We start from the raw sequence: 17,667 nt of genomic DNA on the forward strand, positions 1-17,667 counted from the left end.
TTTCAGTTCTCACAGATGTCTTGAGGAAAACTCTTGTTGTCATCCTCTGGGGAAATGAGAAACAATAGTTTCTAAGATCTCTGGGTAAACCAAACAGGGAAATGCCAGAATCTAAAGAGCTCAACTAACCCTGTAAGACAGTAAAAAGCTGGTGAATTTTCACAGGCTGACAGTATATACCACTATCACAGCTCTGCCATAAAATCTGCAGTACTGATTCATAAGGATGACATTAAATTTTGTCAGGAAACATCACCCACATTAAGGCTGCATTTTTCAAGCAAGTCTGGCATCCAGATTTCTTTGAAATTCAGTGAGAACTGAAGATATAGCCATCTCAGGCCTCTTTCTAATTCTGCAGATTTAACCCTGCAGCAGTTTTTCAGATACACAGATGCACTTGAAGGAACAGGGGTGTTGTTCATGGGCACCTGTGCTAATCAGCTTTGCAGCAATGCTAAGAACTTATCAACAATAGGTTCCAAGCTTAAAGAAAGCTCTGTATGTTTTTCCAGTCCATGACTGTTACACTTTTTTAGATTAGTTAGTGTGCTAGGCTTGTGCACACATTCAAAACCAGCACCTCTACCATAAACCAGTTGGTTTTCTGGTCCTTAGCTGAAGCAAACGCAAAATCCCGTATGTAAGTCAGGCAAGCCATATTCTCCTACTTTTTATTCTTTGAAGATACAGCAAGTGGTATTTGTAAGTCAAAATAGGCCAAATTAAAAAGATATTAATAAAGATGTTGAATATTAATTTATATCTGTCTCAATCATTAGCTATTAATATAATAAAATAAAGTGTTTCCTTTCTCCCTTTAAATTTTAATGAAGGAATAAGATGACTTTTGATAAAGTGAGACTGGTAAGAGAAAGGTTATTTGATTATGTGCTCATGGACACAGGAGTGACACACATCTAAGATGACAAATCATATCTGGAGGCATGAGTGCAGAGAACATGAGCATACCCAGATACCTTCAATCCAGCTTGCACAGGGAGCACCAGAAAAGCAGTGCCAAGACTGCTCACCCCAGTGATCTGCTGGGCAACCAGCAACAGCAGAAATGGCTCATGCTTCTGCTAAAGAATGTGTAACAGGCATGCACAGGGTTCAGCTAGCAGGATTTATTTGTTTCACACACTCTGCTGACTGCAGTGCAGACATCTGCTTGGGATACAACCTGCCTTGGATGCTGCCTGCAGTTTGGCAGAGTGGATGGAGCTTCAGGAGCTGGGACAGTTTTTCACCCCCCCAATGGGACAGAACACAGAGTGAAGGCTGTGGCACATTTAGTCTTTCACTCACGAATAGTGAGTCATGAACAACCTTACTCTTATCACAGCCATGTTCCCAAAAGATTATTTCTTCTTAAATAAGGCCTAAAATGATTGTTCTGATTAAACCATTAGCATTTTTTTCCTCAAGGTTACTGCACTGTTTGAGTCAATATTACCTACTGTGCCTTAAGAACACAGATTTCAGCCAAACCCATCCTGCAAACCAGTCTTGATTTGCCATAAAAAATGTCAGTAATTCTATGTTGGGAACAAAGCTTTCAATAAACATTGTCGGTGTCTAGTGCATAACTCTGCAGGATTCTAGGACGATTTGCTGTGGACTACACTGTGTTCCTTTGAATTATTTCAGCACAGGTTTGTGAAATTGTCCTTAACTCAGTCTTAAATGCCTCTGATAATGCATCACACCAGTTACACTGTTTGCCTCTATTAAGAAGCCCAGCTGGCCCCTTAGTCAGGCAATTAAATAGACCATAGCTGCATCAAGCTCCAAAAACAAAATCATTGTTATGTTATCTGTTCAGATGTGCAATTAGTCAAGAAACTCATACATCTATTTTCATGTCAACAGAGGCAAATCTCATTTGAACTATCTGACCATCAATGACAACCTGGGAATGTTGAAGCAAAATTCAGAATCCAAGATTGTGAGTTTTATTCTCAGATCTTACACCATCTTATAATAAATTCTGACAGTGCCAAAGGAAAATACATACATATGTGGACTCTGTACTCAGGATTTGGTGACAATGTGTATGTCCAAGAAACTTTTGTTCTTTTTTTAGGTAATCCTGAGCTGAAAATGCCTTTAAAGATTTTCACATTCTCAGATATCACCAATATAATTTATTTTTACTGTATTTATTATTTTAATTTATATTTTTATATTTATTATGTATTATTTTACTGTCACATGGAAAAATCTGGTAAATAAGAGTGATGTGATTTGTATTATCTGGGACAAGAGGACTGAATGCAATGCAAGAAAGGTACTGGAATTAAAATATGGGAGAAGCTCATGTGTTCAAGAGTAAAATAATTGCTAACTAAACCTAAACTAAAACTAACCCAAACTCCTGTTTTGATTTGAATAATATGCCTTGTACTATTTTGCTTCTCTGAGTACTGAATTCATCCAAGATTTTACACAAGGAACATGCATTGTAAGAGCATGAAGCAGTCACAAACTGAATTTTATAGAACAAATGCTTATTCTGTTTTTCAAAGGCTCTCTAACTTGATGACTAAAGACAGAAGACGCTGACTGCCACAAATAAGGCTGCTCTGAAGCTGTTCCTCCACATCCCTGCCCGAGGAATTTCAGCTCACATACCACAGACACCCTGCCTCCAGCCCTGCAGGGACACGCCCACTGAAGCACAGTCTCTGGAGTAAGTAGAGAGCACGCTGCACAGTGCAACTTCACTCTTCTCAGCATTACAGGTGTCATACATGCATTTCTAAAGAAAAGGACATGGATATTACTATGTCTAGCTCATAGCAGAAACAGCAAAACATGTGGTGATTCAAAAAGCAGTCAACCAATATCTCTTAAAAAAAGTATTATTACCAATATTAATATCTCTAAGAGAATATTAATATTAATACCTCTAAGAGAAAATGTATGCTAATGAAAACCTGAGAAATTAGCAAATCAGTTACAGAAACTGCAATTACATTATGTCTAGCACTCATTAACAGATGAATAATAAAAAAGATAGAGGCACCTATAGTTCATTAAAACACTAAGAAATGTCTATACCAGCCTCCCATGAGGATGTACAATCTAGGACCTGTCAAAATATATCATCTGAAAATATTACACAGTGATCACTGGCACTCTGTGTACCTATCTAGTAAGCAGATGAGATGCACCCAATGACATGACAGGTGCATGACAGAAGATGGTTTATAGAGTCAGTCATATGTAATGACATTTTAAGAACTAGTTATGTAAGAATAGCTGGAATTTAAAGCCTGAGTTCTTTTGACTGTGTGGGCTGTACAAAAGAACACAGATACAGCTAGTCACTCTAGAGCAGTAGGGTCATACTGGATAGACAGTGACTTATCCTGACATTACTGATGTTGTGGAAAAGGCTTTCACGAATCCTGATTTAAAATCTGATGAGATCAGCGGGAGTAACAGACATATCTATAAGAAACTGGTTATTATTTCTCCTTAAGTGAAAATTGCAAAATTCTATTTTATTTATAGTTTACATGAATTCTGAAGTAAATACATTTTCTTCTGGGAGAGGTAATACATAAGCCGTATTTGTAAAGGTACCTGAAGACATATTATATTCTAGGCAAAATTTCAGGCTCAGGTATTTTCTCAGTAAGTTGTATCACACACACACACCCTGCACAAACTTTTTGTGTTTTTGCAGGAACTTCTTTACCATCCACATGAATGTGGCAACTCTCTAGCTCAGACAGCTTTCTCAGCACTATTAAAAGAGGTTTACACAAGAGAACATATAGGCTGTTTCATGCATTCAAAACACAAGGAGACTAACAAGATTCAATGGTAATAAATGAGACATAAACAATGTAAATACACATCCACTCCCTAGATGTAAATTTTGAACCAAGTTAGAGGGAATCCATGGGGCTGATAAAACTCTAAATTCAATTCCATTCAGAAATACTTATTCTGCTAGTCAAAGAGTGAACAGTTTTCACTCTTTGAAACTTTGAAATCTTGAACTGATTTTTTTCATTTTGCTTTTGGGTCATGCAACATAAGCCAGTGATGCCAATCAATTATTTATGGGGCTGTAGCCAAAAAGGCCCATCTTGCACAAACTCTTATTTTATAATTTTTCTAATCAGCATCAGTGAACTTCTTTGTGACCAGTCACTACTGTAACATATTTCATTCCCCTAGGCTGGACCACCTTCATGTGGGATCAGTTTCTGGGCTAGATTAAACCACCCATTTGGAGCAGTGCCTTACCTTGATGTACACAGAAGGGTCTACAACAGAATGGCAGGCAGCAAACACACTGCTTGTATTGGACAGAAGAGCACACCAGTGCTGGGCGAATTTTTCTGAAGTGGGAAAAAATATCATTGTCCATAGTCACTTAAACCACATTACTGTCTGAATCAATACTCTTATCAGGTATCAACTAGAATGTCCTGAAGTGTTTGGATAATGTTGGATAGAAATACAGGTCATTAACTTATCAAAGGGATAAGCATAGTTGGATGGATGGATGACCAGCCACCTTCCTAAAAGAAAGCTTTCACCTTCCAAGTATTGTCTACTTCATTACTGCAGCTGGATTTGCAGAACATATACAGAACCTCACCATTTTCATTATTTTTCATCAAATTTTCTTAATTCTTTACAGCCAGGTAATTCCTCATAGTCAAGCAATAATACCAAGCATGTCATAATCAGTAGCTGCAGCTTTAATTACATGTGGCAGTACCTAGAAGAGGTCAGTCCAAATAATATATCCAAATCTAGTCAGAGTGAAAAATCAGACAGGACACCTAGTACAGTGCAATGCTTGCTTAACTCAGCACTGTTGATAACTTCCTCCTCTGGATTTCAGCACAGCTGTAACAACCTAGACTGGATGAAGAACTTGCCCAAATACTGGCAACTAGCTGTGCTCTTCCTTAAATCTAAATTGCTGTCATTGATGCTGTGTGTGCTTTTCAAGTCATCAGTTAATGTGTTGGCTCTTTCTCCACTTTTTCATTCTGACAACAAAACTATCCTCTTAAAGACCTTCAAAACATAGTATTTTTTTCCTCTAGTAATAGCCTCAAAGGTGGAGGGTTTTGATGTTTATGAGATTTCTAAAGCTTTTTTGATTATCCATCATGTGAAAATTATTTCACACTGATAAGCCAGGGATGAAAAGCCTGGTACCTTTATCCACACTGTTTGAACAAGGATCTTCAAAGCTGTCCTCAACATCAAAACAGCTGGCTCTAGTTTTCCATGAGTTACCAAAAGCAGAAGCTGAATCTTCCACAGCTCCAGTGGCTGTTCTGAAGTCATCAGTCTGGATGTTATTGAAGTTGCCACAAAGACCTTGTGTGGGAGGCAAAAGAAAAAAGGCAAAAGAAAAGAAGAAATCACTAGATGAATGAAAAAAGGGATGGCTTCTAGATGAACACTCTTAGCTCTGTAATGGACCTTGCCTGAGAGAAACCCATTTTCCTTCAGAGACTTCCTGATATTCTCATAAATCAGATGTTTATAGGGTATTTATTATTTTTCTGCATTACAGTAGCCCTTAATGATAGCACAGGGATTGGAACTGCTTAAATGTGCTTCAGTAAACACTGGCAGACAGAGAATATCTTCCCCAAAGATTTATAAATAAAGGAAATGGCCAAAGAAAAACAAAACAGGTCAGAGAGACAGGGTGTAATCCCATTGCACAGACAGGAAACAGAAGCACAAAAATCTTCAATGGTGTAAACAGGAGACTGGTGGCAAAACCAAGAACACGGTCTGCACTTCACAAGTCTCTGATGAAGGCCTATTTATACAGATGGAGTCTAAAAGATTTGCACACACTAAACACCACAGAGATTTTCTTCAGCACATTGAAGGGTTTAGCCTTATGGGTCCTACCAGATGTGCGATTCTGAAAAGAATGATCGACTGTAATGGAGAGCTGCATTACAGGTTTCATTTGCACTCGGATCTGCACTCCAGCTGAGCTCAAGATTTTGATAAAAAATGTAGATTGTCTGAAGATGGTGATGCCATCTAAACAATAAAGAGAAGAAGAAAAAAAAAGTTGTATGCACTTGCAAATCTTTACAAAGCTGAGTAAACAGGATTTTTTCCATTTGCCAGTGCATGCGGTAACACAGGAATTCCCAGAGAATCCCAGACCTAGTATCCACCTAACATTGAGTAGGATCATCTTCTTCTCAGAGAAAGGAGCAGGAATCCCTCTGCAAATAGACGTAGGGTATTCTGTGGAAGGTGTGAAGAAGGGGATTTACCTTTTCTTACAGGCAGTTTCACAATGAAATTGTTCATGTAGATATTTCCACAGGAACATATTTTTATAGTCTGCAGGGAGAAGAAAAAAAGCCCACAGTAGTGAATGCATATGATCTGAGACAGACAAGAGCAAACTGACAAGCTTCATTAAGCATTGAGGAATAGTGTCTTCAAAACCTCATACCCCCGGTAACTCAGTGTCCAGACACCACACAAGAATGTAAGGAAAATAGAAGTGACCTCCTTTGTATCACTAAAAATAGACAGTCACTCACAGTTCTTCCTAGTGTGACTAATACATTCTTTAGGCAAGTCATAGTCCTTGAAGTCCCACACTGAATGATCTCCCCAATCACCACAACTGTGTCATCAGTGTTCTGAAAAGACATGAGAAAAATGTGTGTGCAGACATTTTTAGCATAGTACAGGCTGGGAGCTTGAAGAGAAAAAGGTGTCACTGAAAGGCTAAGAAGGAGTAATGAAAGAATTGGGGTATTTGATATCTAACTGAAAACTGTTTATTTTACTGCCAAAATCAATAATTTCAGTAACTTTCCTTTGCACTCCTTTTCCTTGCTATCAGCCTGTATGGATCTCATTTGCAAACATTCATAGATAATTAAAACTTTTTGCAGAAATTTTGGCTCATCCACTTCTTTCTGACAGTCACACATGAACTTCAAAAGAAATGCTTGAATCAACACTAATACATCCATTAAGAAATTTATTTAATTTTAAAAATAGTACAAGTATGTTGAAGCTGCAAAACTTTGAAGTTAAGCATCAGCAATTGACTTGCAATCCATTGCAAATTCAAGAATTTATGGGGTTTAAGCCTGAGCATGTGTTGAAGTGCTTTGCTGGATTGGTGCCATTTAATTAAATTAAGTCATATAAAGCTCCAGTACAGTTTAATGCCTTGTGCTAGTCAGGAGATTTAGGAGTGAAAAGAGAAATTGCTCATACCTTAGCTAAGACATAATGACAGTTGCCATGAAAATTGAACCTCTTATTATCGAATGTTGTTATATGGAATCCTCCATCTATGTGGCAACTTCCAGAGCAGGGCAGAGAGATACAGCTCCAGTGGCCTCCTTTGCAAGTGCTGTGCAAAACCCAAAAAGCAGCCATCAGAATAAACACACCTTCAAGTGAGCAAAGGTGATACAGCATTTGAATCTGCACAGATGTGGCCTCTTTATATTTTCAGCTCATTATCTTGGTTTCTTATTAAAACCCTGTGGGTGGAAGACTTTATATTAAGCCCTTAAAGTGTGAGGGTTGAATTCCTCTCAGTGTGGGAGTTAACTGCACTGGGCTTTGGGCTGGCTCTCTCAGAGTCACAGTGAGATGGGAAAGGAAGAAATGCTTTTCTGGGCCTAAATTGTTTACTTGACTTTTTAAAGAAAGAAAGAACCTCTTCAAGCAGGATCTTGCAACTATTCAGCAAGTCACTGATGGGATGTTTCAGAAGCTAATTGTGGAGGACCTGAGCTAATGAGCAATTCCCACACCTGTGCACACAAGAAGAAAACAGTCCAGCCACATAGGCTTGGGCTCTGAGAGGAGTAAATAGGATGTGGCAAGATGGGAACCCCCCTCCAAAGCCCATTAAATTCAATTACTCAGAATTTCTGGGATTTGAGGAGCATTTTCTCAAAATGCAGGATATATTAATTCCAAAGGGGCTTGCAGAATGCTCGGCCATGCACCATAACACATTTCATTCCTCCCTATAGTAAACCTTTAACCAATGGTCAAAAAATGATGTTGTGTCAGGAGCCCAGATCTTATCACCTTTCATGAGTGCAGAATGGAGATGGGTTCAAGCTGCCAGTTTTTTTTCTAAATCAAATCGTTCTCAGGACTTCTGAGATCTGGCCTTTAAACCTCCTTGTGGGGAGCCAGATGTTGTTGGAAGTACCACTTATTAACATGGTATGACTTCTCATCTCACTTCTCACCTGACTAGTGGCCAAAGACTCTGTCTAAACAGTAAAGAGTCTCATTTTTCTCCATTCTGAAATCTTGAGCTCAGTTTTCACAAGCAGTTTCAAGTGAGGGTGAATAATTATGTGTGGTTGAGGAATACCCCTAAGTTTTCCCACACTGTTGAAACTGAAAACAAGATTTTGAATTGTTAAGACAAATGACAGGAAAAGATTAAAAAAAAAAAAAAAAAAAAGACAAAAAACCCACCACCAACAACAACAACAAAACAGGGGAAGTACAGAATGCAACTGGTCAATGTTATGAAATAAATACTTCTGCTTTGTTAGTGCAATCAAGATGACAACAGTACCAATTCTGGCAGGGAGTGGAGTAAGTTCCTCCAGATGAGTAGACTTTGCCTTGAAACATACAGGGGCAGCTGTCTCTGGGGATGCACTTCTTGCTGCTGAGGTCATCAAGGATAGTTCCTGTTCAGACACAATGGCTAGTTAATACTCCTTTGGTGAGTCTGGGAAACACCATCAAGGAAGATTAGAGTATGGAAAAAACTCTGGAGTATTCAGCATTTCTTAAAATGAATGGGATACTTTTAAAGGAAAACACCACACCAGGCCCTTTCAGATGTTAATGGATGGGAAATATTTCTTACTAGAACTCAAATGAAAGCAATGCCAAACTCAAAGAACATTTCCTGTTATGAAATTTTTCACAGTGAGCAGGATTATCAAGTGCCAGATTGCAAGGCTGTGAGCCAGTTTCCATCATTATCTAATAGTGAATCTAACAGAAATCAGAGCCTCATCTTAGACTATTTCATGTGCAAATTTACACATGCACACAAATGGAAATGTATCTAATTTGTATTTATGTTTTGTGTCACTTAAGCCAAAGCAAGATTTAGTGTCATAGCAGGGAGGCATCTCACGAGACATGTTCACCTGCATTCTTACTGTCTAGAGAGCACCTCTTCTCTTTCCATATCTGCTCCATTTTTCCCCTGTCTAGTCCTTAGAAGTCTTTGCCTCCCCTCTCCAGTGTCAGGATGTCAAGTCTTTAGTCTTTCTTCCAATAAGAAAGCTGGTAAATGATGCTAGAAGAGCCAGTTTATTTGTTGTCTGAAATGCTAAAGAGAGGGAACAACCTCCCTTTTTGTCCCTTGATGTGTGTGACCATTGGCAGAGGTGAGCTGCCTTACCAGGAGGACAGAAACAGCCATCCGTACATGGGGCTTTACAAATCTTGCTCCTTTCTGGATCTGCACATGTGTCAGCACAGGAATTTCCACATTCCATGTATTCCATGTTGTTTGGGCATTCCTGATCTGCAAGACCAAACCAAAATGGACTATGTTAATGATGTATTTATAAGATCTCTCAAATTGTTGTGTCACTACCCAACCCCTTCTTCCTCCTTTGCTCCATATTTTTTTGCAAGACCTCCTATCCAGATATGTTGTGTTTGTTTAACCTCTTAAAGGAATGTTTTATGGCCACTTTTACTTTATCTTTTGGACAAAAACTGTGCTGCTGGGAAACATGAGCTATCTCACATTACATTACTATCTCAAGGTTGGCTGAAGTCACAATACAAGCAAAGAACACCAGATTCATTTAGGAAGTCATAACAGTTTATTTTTGCCTGAAGCATCAGTTTTTCTGACATTAATTTGCTATCCCAATCCCCACCAGCAGTTTGGATGAACTACCTGTAGCCTTTCCCCTGGATTTAAAGAGATTTCTTACTCAGTAACTGGACTACTGAGTATGAAAACACAGGGTAAGATAAGTACAAACATATTGCTCTTCTCAGTAACTTCTTCTGTCTAGTTGTCACCATGTTGAAATAAGGCTCTTTATGAGTTAACTATGCCTAGGAAAATTTTTAAAAAAATTGAGAAAACCTAGTTGTAAGAAAGAGGTGGGCAATATCAAGGTATAGTTCTAATTTAAGGAGCAAAATCAAGTTAAATTTGTAGAAGCTTTTCCATTAACAATGTTTTTGTAGACTGATTCAAGGTAGTTACCAGAGCTCCTAGCTTTGCTCTGCTGGGATCAGAATACTTGTGTAAATGTGTAACCTGAAATAAATCTCCAGAGCAGTAGCTACTTACAGCAGAGTTCTTTGGTCCTCCATTCCCCAGGGTCTCCCTTCCTCAGGACACAGTCTCGAGAATACTGGTTTAAAGTGCTGCATATGCAGCTGGAAACCAAATCAGAGTGAGAAGAATTAACTGCACAGTAGCACATATCCTCAGCACAGGTCTCTATGTAGTCATCAAAGGCAACCACTCTGGGGCAGTTTCCAAAACGGGACATAAGCTTCTTGCATCCTTTTTTCTATTAAAAAAAAAAAAAAAAAAAAAAAAAGGTAAGAAAAGCAAAAAAGCACCTTTTAGATTTTTGAATATATACACTAAGTTTGGATGACACAATTCCAGGGTCACAGAATAATTCAAGTTGGAAGGGATCTCAGGAGATTATCCAGTCTGATTTTCTGCCACAAGGTCCTTTGCCTTGGAATGGAAGCTGTCATTCAATTGGGCATTTTCCCAATATCTATTTCTTTAACAACATAATAGGTCATTCTTTCAGCTGTAAGAACATAATTTTGCTCAAATTTATGTGTAGAGCTCTGAAAAATTCAGGTTTTCAGAAGAGTGCTTGCTCTGTAATTAGGATTTGTTTCAACAGTCTCTTCAACACTCTAGGTTGGGATGGTTTGTTCTTCTTGGTCCCACACACTTACATATGTACTGCATCTATTGTCTTTCCTCCTGGGATGTCTTCCAGTGTGGTCATCTGGGCTCACATCAGCACACTTTTGTGATGGATCCTCTACTTTGTGGAAGTTCCCAAACTGCCTCGGATGCATTTTATACCCTGCAAAAATCCCCAGATGCATTTCAGTAACTGCTTGCAATACTTTAGGTCAATTAATGGGCTATAAAAATGCACTTACTCTTTGGGCTCAAAGGCAGGATGCACTTCATGAGATGCCCAAATTTAACCAGCATCCATATTTTATAGAGGATGACAGCCTGATAGAACCTTCTGTTGGGCAACAGTCAGGAATCTGGCACACTTGTATCAAGGCCTGCTGTCAGCTCAGGCATTTAAAATGATGTGAGACTCTTGAACTTTCTGTTACTTCTGATAAATTCCAAAGACTTCTCTGTTTTGGATGTGTTTGATCTTACAGAGTTTTCTGTTTGGCATGTGTAACAGTCATGCAGGTATTACATAAAGGAATGTTGTTATAACTTTGGATTCAGTCCTGCAGCTGATATCCCAGGATGAAGTTTCTTTCCATCCATACAACCTGCTTCAAGATTATAGGCTCAGCTATTTGCAATATTTGAAGGTGTCAGTGGATGGCACCACTTCTTCAAAGATATGTTGTGTTTTCTCTGATGCTTTTATTTCATTACAGAGGCAAAAATAATCATGCATAGAGTGATTAAAATAGAAGAACAGAAAATGCACTCGTGCATTTCCTTAAAGTATGTTATTGTCAGTGACGCTGAATGATAACCAAGCAATTAATTTTGGTCAAAGAGGCTGGAGACTCTCTCAAGTCATCATTATAAATATGAAAAAAACAGAAAATCCCAAATCATCTCAGAACCTCTTAAAATACATCTCCTGTCTATGGAAATTTCATGTGCCTGCTAGGAAATCTGAAAGCCTGCTCAGAGGAAACAAATACCAAGTTTCATGTCATGTATGAGGAAGTCTGTTCAGGGTAGAATATGCTGTATTTACAACCTACCATCCAAAATCAAATCATTCTTCCCATTGCCATCATAGTTCCCACACAGACCACATATTTTCTCTTTATATGTTTCTTCCAGGTCCAGCTACAAAAGAGGAAACCCAGAGTTTAAAGGCTTTTCCCTGTATCACCAGCACTTGTTGCAAAGTTATTCACAACAGAAAACTGCAGTGGCAGAAATGCTCATTCCCAGTTTGTAGTAATCTCCTTTCCTCATAAAACTTATCTGCAGACAGATTGAATTCAAATGGGAAGAGAATCCTCCAGCAATTGTCATTGCTACCCACTGAAGAGGTAACTGATGCATGTTGAATACTGGATTAATCCAGTGTCTCCCAGTATAGAGACACTGGTATACAAACATTTGGTGTATCTTGCAGGGTACCACAGCTCCTCTCTGGGCACATCAGATAACTGTGCTCTAATGCTGGATGCTGTAAAGAAGCAGCCTCTGGCTAACTTTTAGCCATATATAATGTGTTTTCTAGTCCATAGGATGATGAAAAATTTTATAGCAGTTCTAGGTGTGAGTCTGCCCAGCATTACTGATTTTGCCCATGCTCAGTGGAAATAAACAGCTAGGTTAGCACACTACTGCCTTGCTGGATAAAACCATTGTACCTTTTCAGTCCTTCATGCTTGGGAAACAGTAGTGGTGCCACTCAGGTACACCAAAAAATGGCAGTGCTTTTCCTACTATTGCATCCACTCTACAGTAATGTAGAGGTACTGCCTTTAACACTTTAGGTATTAATTAGTACACGGGAAGGGAGAAAGTAAATACTTCAATAAATCAGAATTTCAATATCAGTTGATTACTTCCTGTTGTTGTTTCTCTCTATTCACATTTTACTCTCTTCCTATCTTGCTGAATGGCAAAACATGACACATAAGTCATTTAGTTCCATTTAGTTAATCTCAGTCCTGATTGTGAAGGACAAGTGTTCATACACAAAAATGTAAATGCGCTCTTGCAGAAGAGGACATTGCAGGGTAGATGTGTAGAGGAGAATTCCCTCATAGCATGGCTTTGGAGTGAAAGGGGCCCAGGTCTGAAGGGGTCACACAGATTAGTTTCCCCACACAAGATGTGCTTGAGCCAGAGTAGCAAGGCAGAGGAGGAGGGCTGCCAGTTCCCAATGGAGCCACGAGCTAACTACAGATGTGTTATATCCAGGGTTAACCATTTTGTTATATAAAATTAGCTGGAAATGCCACAGGGTTGTGCCTCCCTGCTCCTGCACTGTGAAACTATTACCTAGCTTGGTATTTCTCTATCAGCTTATGGATACAGTGACACCTCCCTCCCATGATTTCATACATCAACGCAGTGCCTGCACCCAGCCCTGCTTTTCATCACTGATGAGGTTCACCAGGAGGAAAACAACTAACTGACTGTTCATACTAGGAGAGTGTCAGCCCAGTTCCACTTGAGTGTCAGGCCCAGCTTGGAAGTGACTTGGAAGTATGTACAGGTGTCCTCAATCAGGATGCTCTTCAAGCTGAAAGGCATGGCGATCCTGGAAATTTGAGGGAGCAAAACAGATTGCAGTGAAAAAAAGACTAATGAAATCCTCACAGACATATAGGAAAGAAAATCAGAGTTAAAAGGAAGTAAATATGACATGGGAACGCTCTTTGCAAGGTTAGTCTTTGTCCACACAATGCATTACATTGTCTACTCTGTCCTTTTACCAGTCTTAATCCACAACTCAATGCATTTTGGTCTCTTGTCAATACTACATCAGCCACTCAACTGACAGAAAGCAGCCAAACCCAAGGATATAACCCAAAAGTTTATAAAAACAAGATGATAATATTGGGAAAATGACCCTCAACATGAGTACACTACAGGTTATTATCATCCTTCCAGTACTTCCTTGATATTTGGGATTCACACACACAACTCTGTTCTGTTACTCATGTACTGATGTAACTCAGACCTACATTACTTTTCCATCTTACAAAGACAATTAACATTCATTTTGCAACAGCCTAAAAACTTAGAAATTTAGAAAATGGCTAGAAAATAGGAGATTTCTTGCCCTTTTGGTTTAGGAGACACATATGGGCTTTGGTGCTATAATTACAACAGAATGGTGCTATTCTGTATTTGGTTGTTTCTAAAAGGCTGTCAGGACAGCCCATATGCTTGCAATTTTCTCTCCAACAAGACTGTGAGGGGATTTCCCAGAGTCAAAGGTTGCCTAGGCCCTTCATAATTATATGTTAGGAGGAGAACTCTGCACTTCTCATGAGGACTGCCCTTAACATTGTGCCAGATTTTCAGCTATTGTTGCATATGATTTTTACTTATGGAATATTTTTACCCATCTCTTTGCAGTTTCCTTTGTGGCTCGTTGTTGAATTGGAAATAAAGGTATCGATTTTGACTTCTAAAAATTCTATCTTTTCTTATAAGAAGATCCCTGGGCAAGTTGTGATCTGCAAAGCAGTGCAATTTTCTAGACTAATCTACCTGGAAACAGAAAATTATTCCTAAAAGAACCATCTATTCCTGAACAGCAGCATTAAACAGTAGGGTTAGTACCACAGAAATGATGTTTTGAGCAAATAGAAAAACCACAGGGCTTCCACAAATCTAAACTTTTTATTAATAAAGTGTTAGAGTTTATGTACTTTCCTCCATCCCTCCCTCTCAAATCAAAACAACATTAAGGAAACCTTAAAACACCTGCTTTTATAATATATACACTGCTCTCTACTTAACTTGTTGGTGTTGTTCCCTGGGATGTATGGTTTAGTTTAAATGCTTCTTCCTTTCTCAGCACTACTGGGGGGTCTCTTTGCAATACCCTGTTCAAAAAGCTGTGGACATCTCATACTCAACCACTGCTTTCCAGTCAGACCACCTAACACACAGCCATAAAAATGCAGCACCAAACAACAGCTTGGGCTTTACTCACTTCTTCCCGTTCACAGTGATTCCTGTCTCCTTCACCTCCAGGACCACTCCATCAATGGTGGCAGTGAAGTAGATCAGGAAGCTGTTCTTGACACTGCGCCTGATCTGAATGTTGAAGTCCTGGTAGCTGTCATTGCAGTGCGAAGCGAAGACATAAGTGCAGGTTCCAGGGAAAGTAAACTTTACATGGTCAAATGTATGGAAGTGGAAATTGCCCCAGGTGGCACATTCACTCCTACTGACAGCAGAGACCTGGACTAAAGAAAAATCATAGTAGGGGAACTTAGAAATTCACCCCATATGAGGTTCTTGCCCTTTTTTTGCTGAAAAACATTAAAGGGGCAGATTTTCAAAGGCAAAAAGAAGCCCTTGGGAAACAGTTTCATCTCACTGAACTTTTGAAGTCCATGACTTTTGAAGTACAGAGATACCTGCAACGTGAGCAGATTAGCCCAGTCTCCTTTGAAGTTAACAGTGAGATGCAGAAGAGGTTCAGCTTTCTCATCATATATATGTGCCTAGCAAGAAGATACTGAAAACCACATGTATCTCTCCATTGTCTAGAAACGCTGTCTATATGCTGTAGAATATTTACACTGTAGATACTTAAAGTGAAGTGAGGAGAATTTCATTCTGAATGTCTAAATCTCATTTAACTCAGGCAAGACTTTGTACTGAGTGTTTTCCAGGAGGCATGGATTTACAGCAAAATGGCAGCTGCTGATCTCAGTGGTTGAGGCTGCTACCAGCTTCAGCTGTTGGATAAGAGATATTTAGTTTTCCTTCTCAACTCAGGTTTTGGACCTCTGAGTTGTACCTCAGTCAAAGGTATAGATACATACTCTAAGTGTATATAAGACATTACTTCAGAAAGCAGTTTTCACACCAGTAAACTTCACAAAGAAAACATGAATCACCTTGAATTAAATTATTTATGCTTGCTACAAAATACTCTCAACATTTCTTCTGAAAGAATGGCAAATGAAATGGGCAAATTTCTCTGTGTTGATTCAGGTAGGACATTTAGGAATAGCAACATCCACCACAGATCAAATCAAAAACAATTACTCATTTACTCAGTTAACTCTAAAATATTATTAAATATTCCTGCCTAAGAATCAGAAGGGAAGAACTCAGAAATTCAGATCCTTATGTTGTAAATGTGCAGCCCAAACTCAAGTGCCCAGTAAGTTCTTGCATAAACAGCTTTTAAGGGTACTGCTACTGTCATAGGTGGTTGCAGCACTGAAGTGGAATAAGACAATTTACCACTTTTTTATACAGTAGCAAGGGCAAGTGAGAAAGTTTGGCTATCCTGGAAGTGAAATTACTGGAATTACTAAGGTGGTAATAACTGGTATATCAACTGTATATTAAGCAGTTGGGAAAAGGGTAAGACATTAAAAACCAAACCAGGAGGTAGCAGTGCAGCAGACCACAAAAAACGTGATTCCTGCTAATGCAGCATTTCATACTGGTCAATCAAGCCTAGCTGGTGATATGGCAAGTACTTCCTCTATGAAGAATATTGTGAAATATCTTGAAAAGGGTATCACCATTTTTTTGCTTTGTTTTTTGGTGCAAATGGCATTCAGAGGGTCTCCTCTTTAAGATTAGTCACTTAGGACATAAAACAGTTGATACACTACCTAGTAATAAAAAGAAAGAAGTAAATACTTAAATGGTTGACAATGAGGATAAAAATGTAGAATGTTTAATACTATCTGGTGTATCTACAGCTCTTACATGAATATGCTACACATTTTCATTTGTCAACTCTATTTCTCACCTATGGAGAGCCATATGACAGCAAGTAATGCAAGAATTAGATTCTTTTCTTACCTATCTGAACTGGTTCTTTGCCCTTGCAAAAACTCCAAATTAGGCAGAAGATCCAAACTGATCTTCCGTTTTTTATTTCCATCTTGACATGAAGTCGTAACTTGAAAATCCTTTCAGGGAAGTGTTTTTTCTTGGCTTATAGGCAGATTTTTATAGTCCAGGAGTTTGGCATGAGAACAAAACTGATGGCAGGGTCCCTGAAAGGTGGAGCTTCATTAAATTTTCTTTCAGTCATTCATTATTAGCACCCAGAAACCTCCTCTCTTTCGGACAGAAGAGGTACCCAGTTCTTTCTTGCTTTATGTGAACAGAGAGCTGTCTCTTTCTAATTTCCTCTTTTGAAAATAGGTCCCCTCACCCTCCTGCTACAGTTGTTATTTCTTTGGCAGCAATAGTTTTAATTTTTTATAACATTTGATTAATTTCAAGCAATCACTGACCTCTTTCAGAGTTTTTCTCTGTCTGGCACATCAGTGGAGTCCCCCAGAACAAGAAAATGTGTTGCCTCTACCAGCTTTAATGACTATTTATAAACAGAGCAAAAAGTATTATCAGGTCAGGCATAATGTATGGTTTATTTAGAACAAAATATTTTGGCAGGAGGGCATTGTTCTTTAAAAAGTGTATCCAAAATATCTTACCAAAAAAGGCCAGACTTACTACTTCAATAGACCACAAACAAAACCAAAAGGTCAAAAATTCTCACCTCAACTGCACAAAAGGGTTTTCATTTATTTTTTATGCACACAGAGGTGGCGGATTCTCCAAACATCATAAAAGAGCAGTGCCCAAGTCCTATCATAATGTAGAACACAGTTCATTCCTTCACCACCTAAATTATGCTGCTACAAAAGGGTCCCTTGGTGCTCTCAAAGTACTTTAAT

General features: G+C 38.8%; 1 protein-coding gene across 1 annotated transcript in view; it reads right to left on the reverse strand.

Moving 5' to 3' along the window:
• LOC130254300 (mucin-5B) overlaps positions 1-16,976 on the reverse strand; it is a 43,046-nt gene extending 26,070 nt beyond the window's left edge. Inside the window, exons 1-15 of the mRNA XM_056493685.1 lie at positions 16,784-16,976; positions 14,943-15,198; positions 13,421-13,535; positions 12,013-12,100; positions 10,990-11,123; positions 10,355-10,580; positions 9,440-9,565; positions 8,594-8,711; positions 7,258-7,396; positions 6,567-6,668; positions 6,291-6,360; positions 5,911-6,048; positions 5,197-5,361; positions 4,267-4,361; positions 2,638-2,764 (exon numbers count right to left, since the gene is read on the reverse strand). Of these exons, the coding sequence (XP_056349660.1) occupies positions 2,638-2,764; positions 4,267-4,361; positions 5,197-5,361; positions 5,911-6,048; positions 6,291-6,360; positions 6,567-6,668; positions 7,258-7,396; positions 8,594-8,711; positions 9,440-9,565; positions 10,355-10,580; positions 10,990-11,123; positions 12,013-12,100; positions 13,421-13,535; positions 14,943-15,198; positions 16,784-16,865 (1,981 nt within the window). The 5' untranslated portion in view covers positions 16,866-16,976. The remainder of the gene's footprint in view (positions 1-2,637; positions 2,765-4,266; positions 4,362-5,196; positions 5,362-5,910; positions 6,049-6,290; positions 6,361-6,566; positions 6,669-7,257; positions 7,397-8,593; positions 8,712-9,439; positions 9,566-10,354; positions 10,581-10,989; positions 11,124-12,012; positions 12,101-13,420; positions 13,536-14,942; positions 15,199-16,783) is intronic.
• Positions 16,977-17,667: the final 691 nt, after the last annotated feature.

Source organism: Oenanthe melanoleuca, chromosome 5, assembly GCF_029582105.1.
Source record: "Oenanthe melanoleuca isolate GR-GAL-2019-014 chromosome 5, OMel1.0, whole genome shotgun sequence".
Classification (NCBI taxonomy): domain Eukaryota; kingdom Metazoa; phylum Chordata; class Aves; order Passeriformes; family Muscicapidae; genus Oenanthe; species Oenanthe melanoleuca.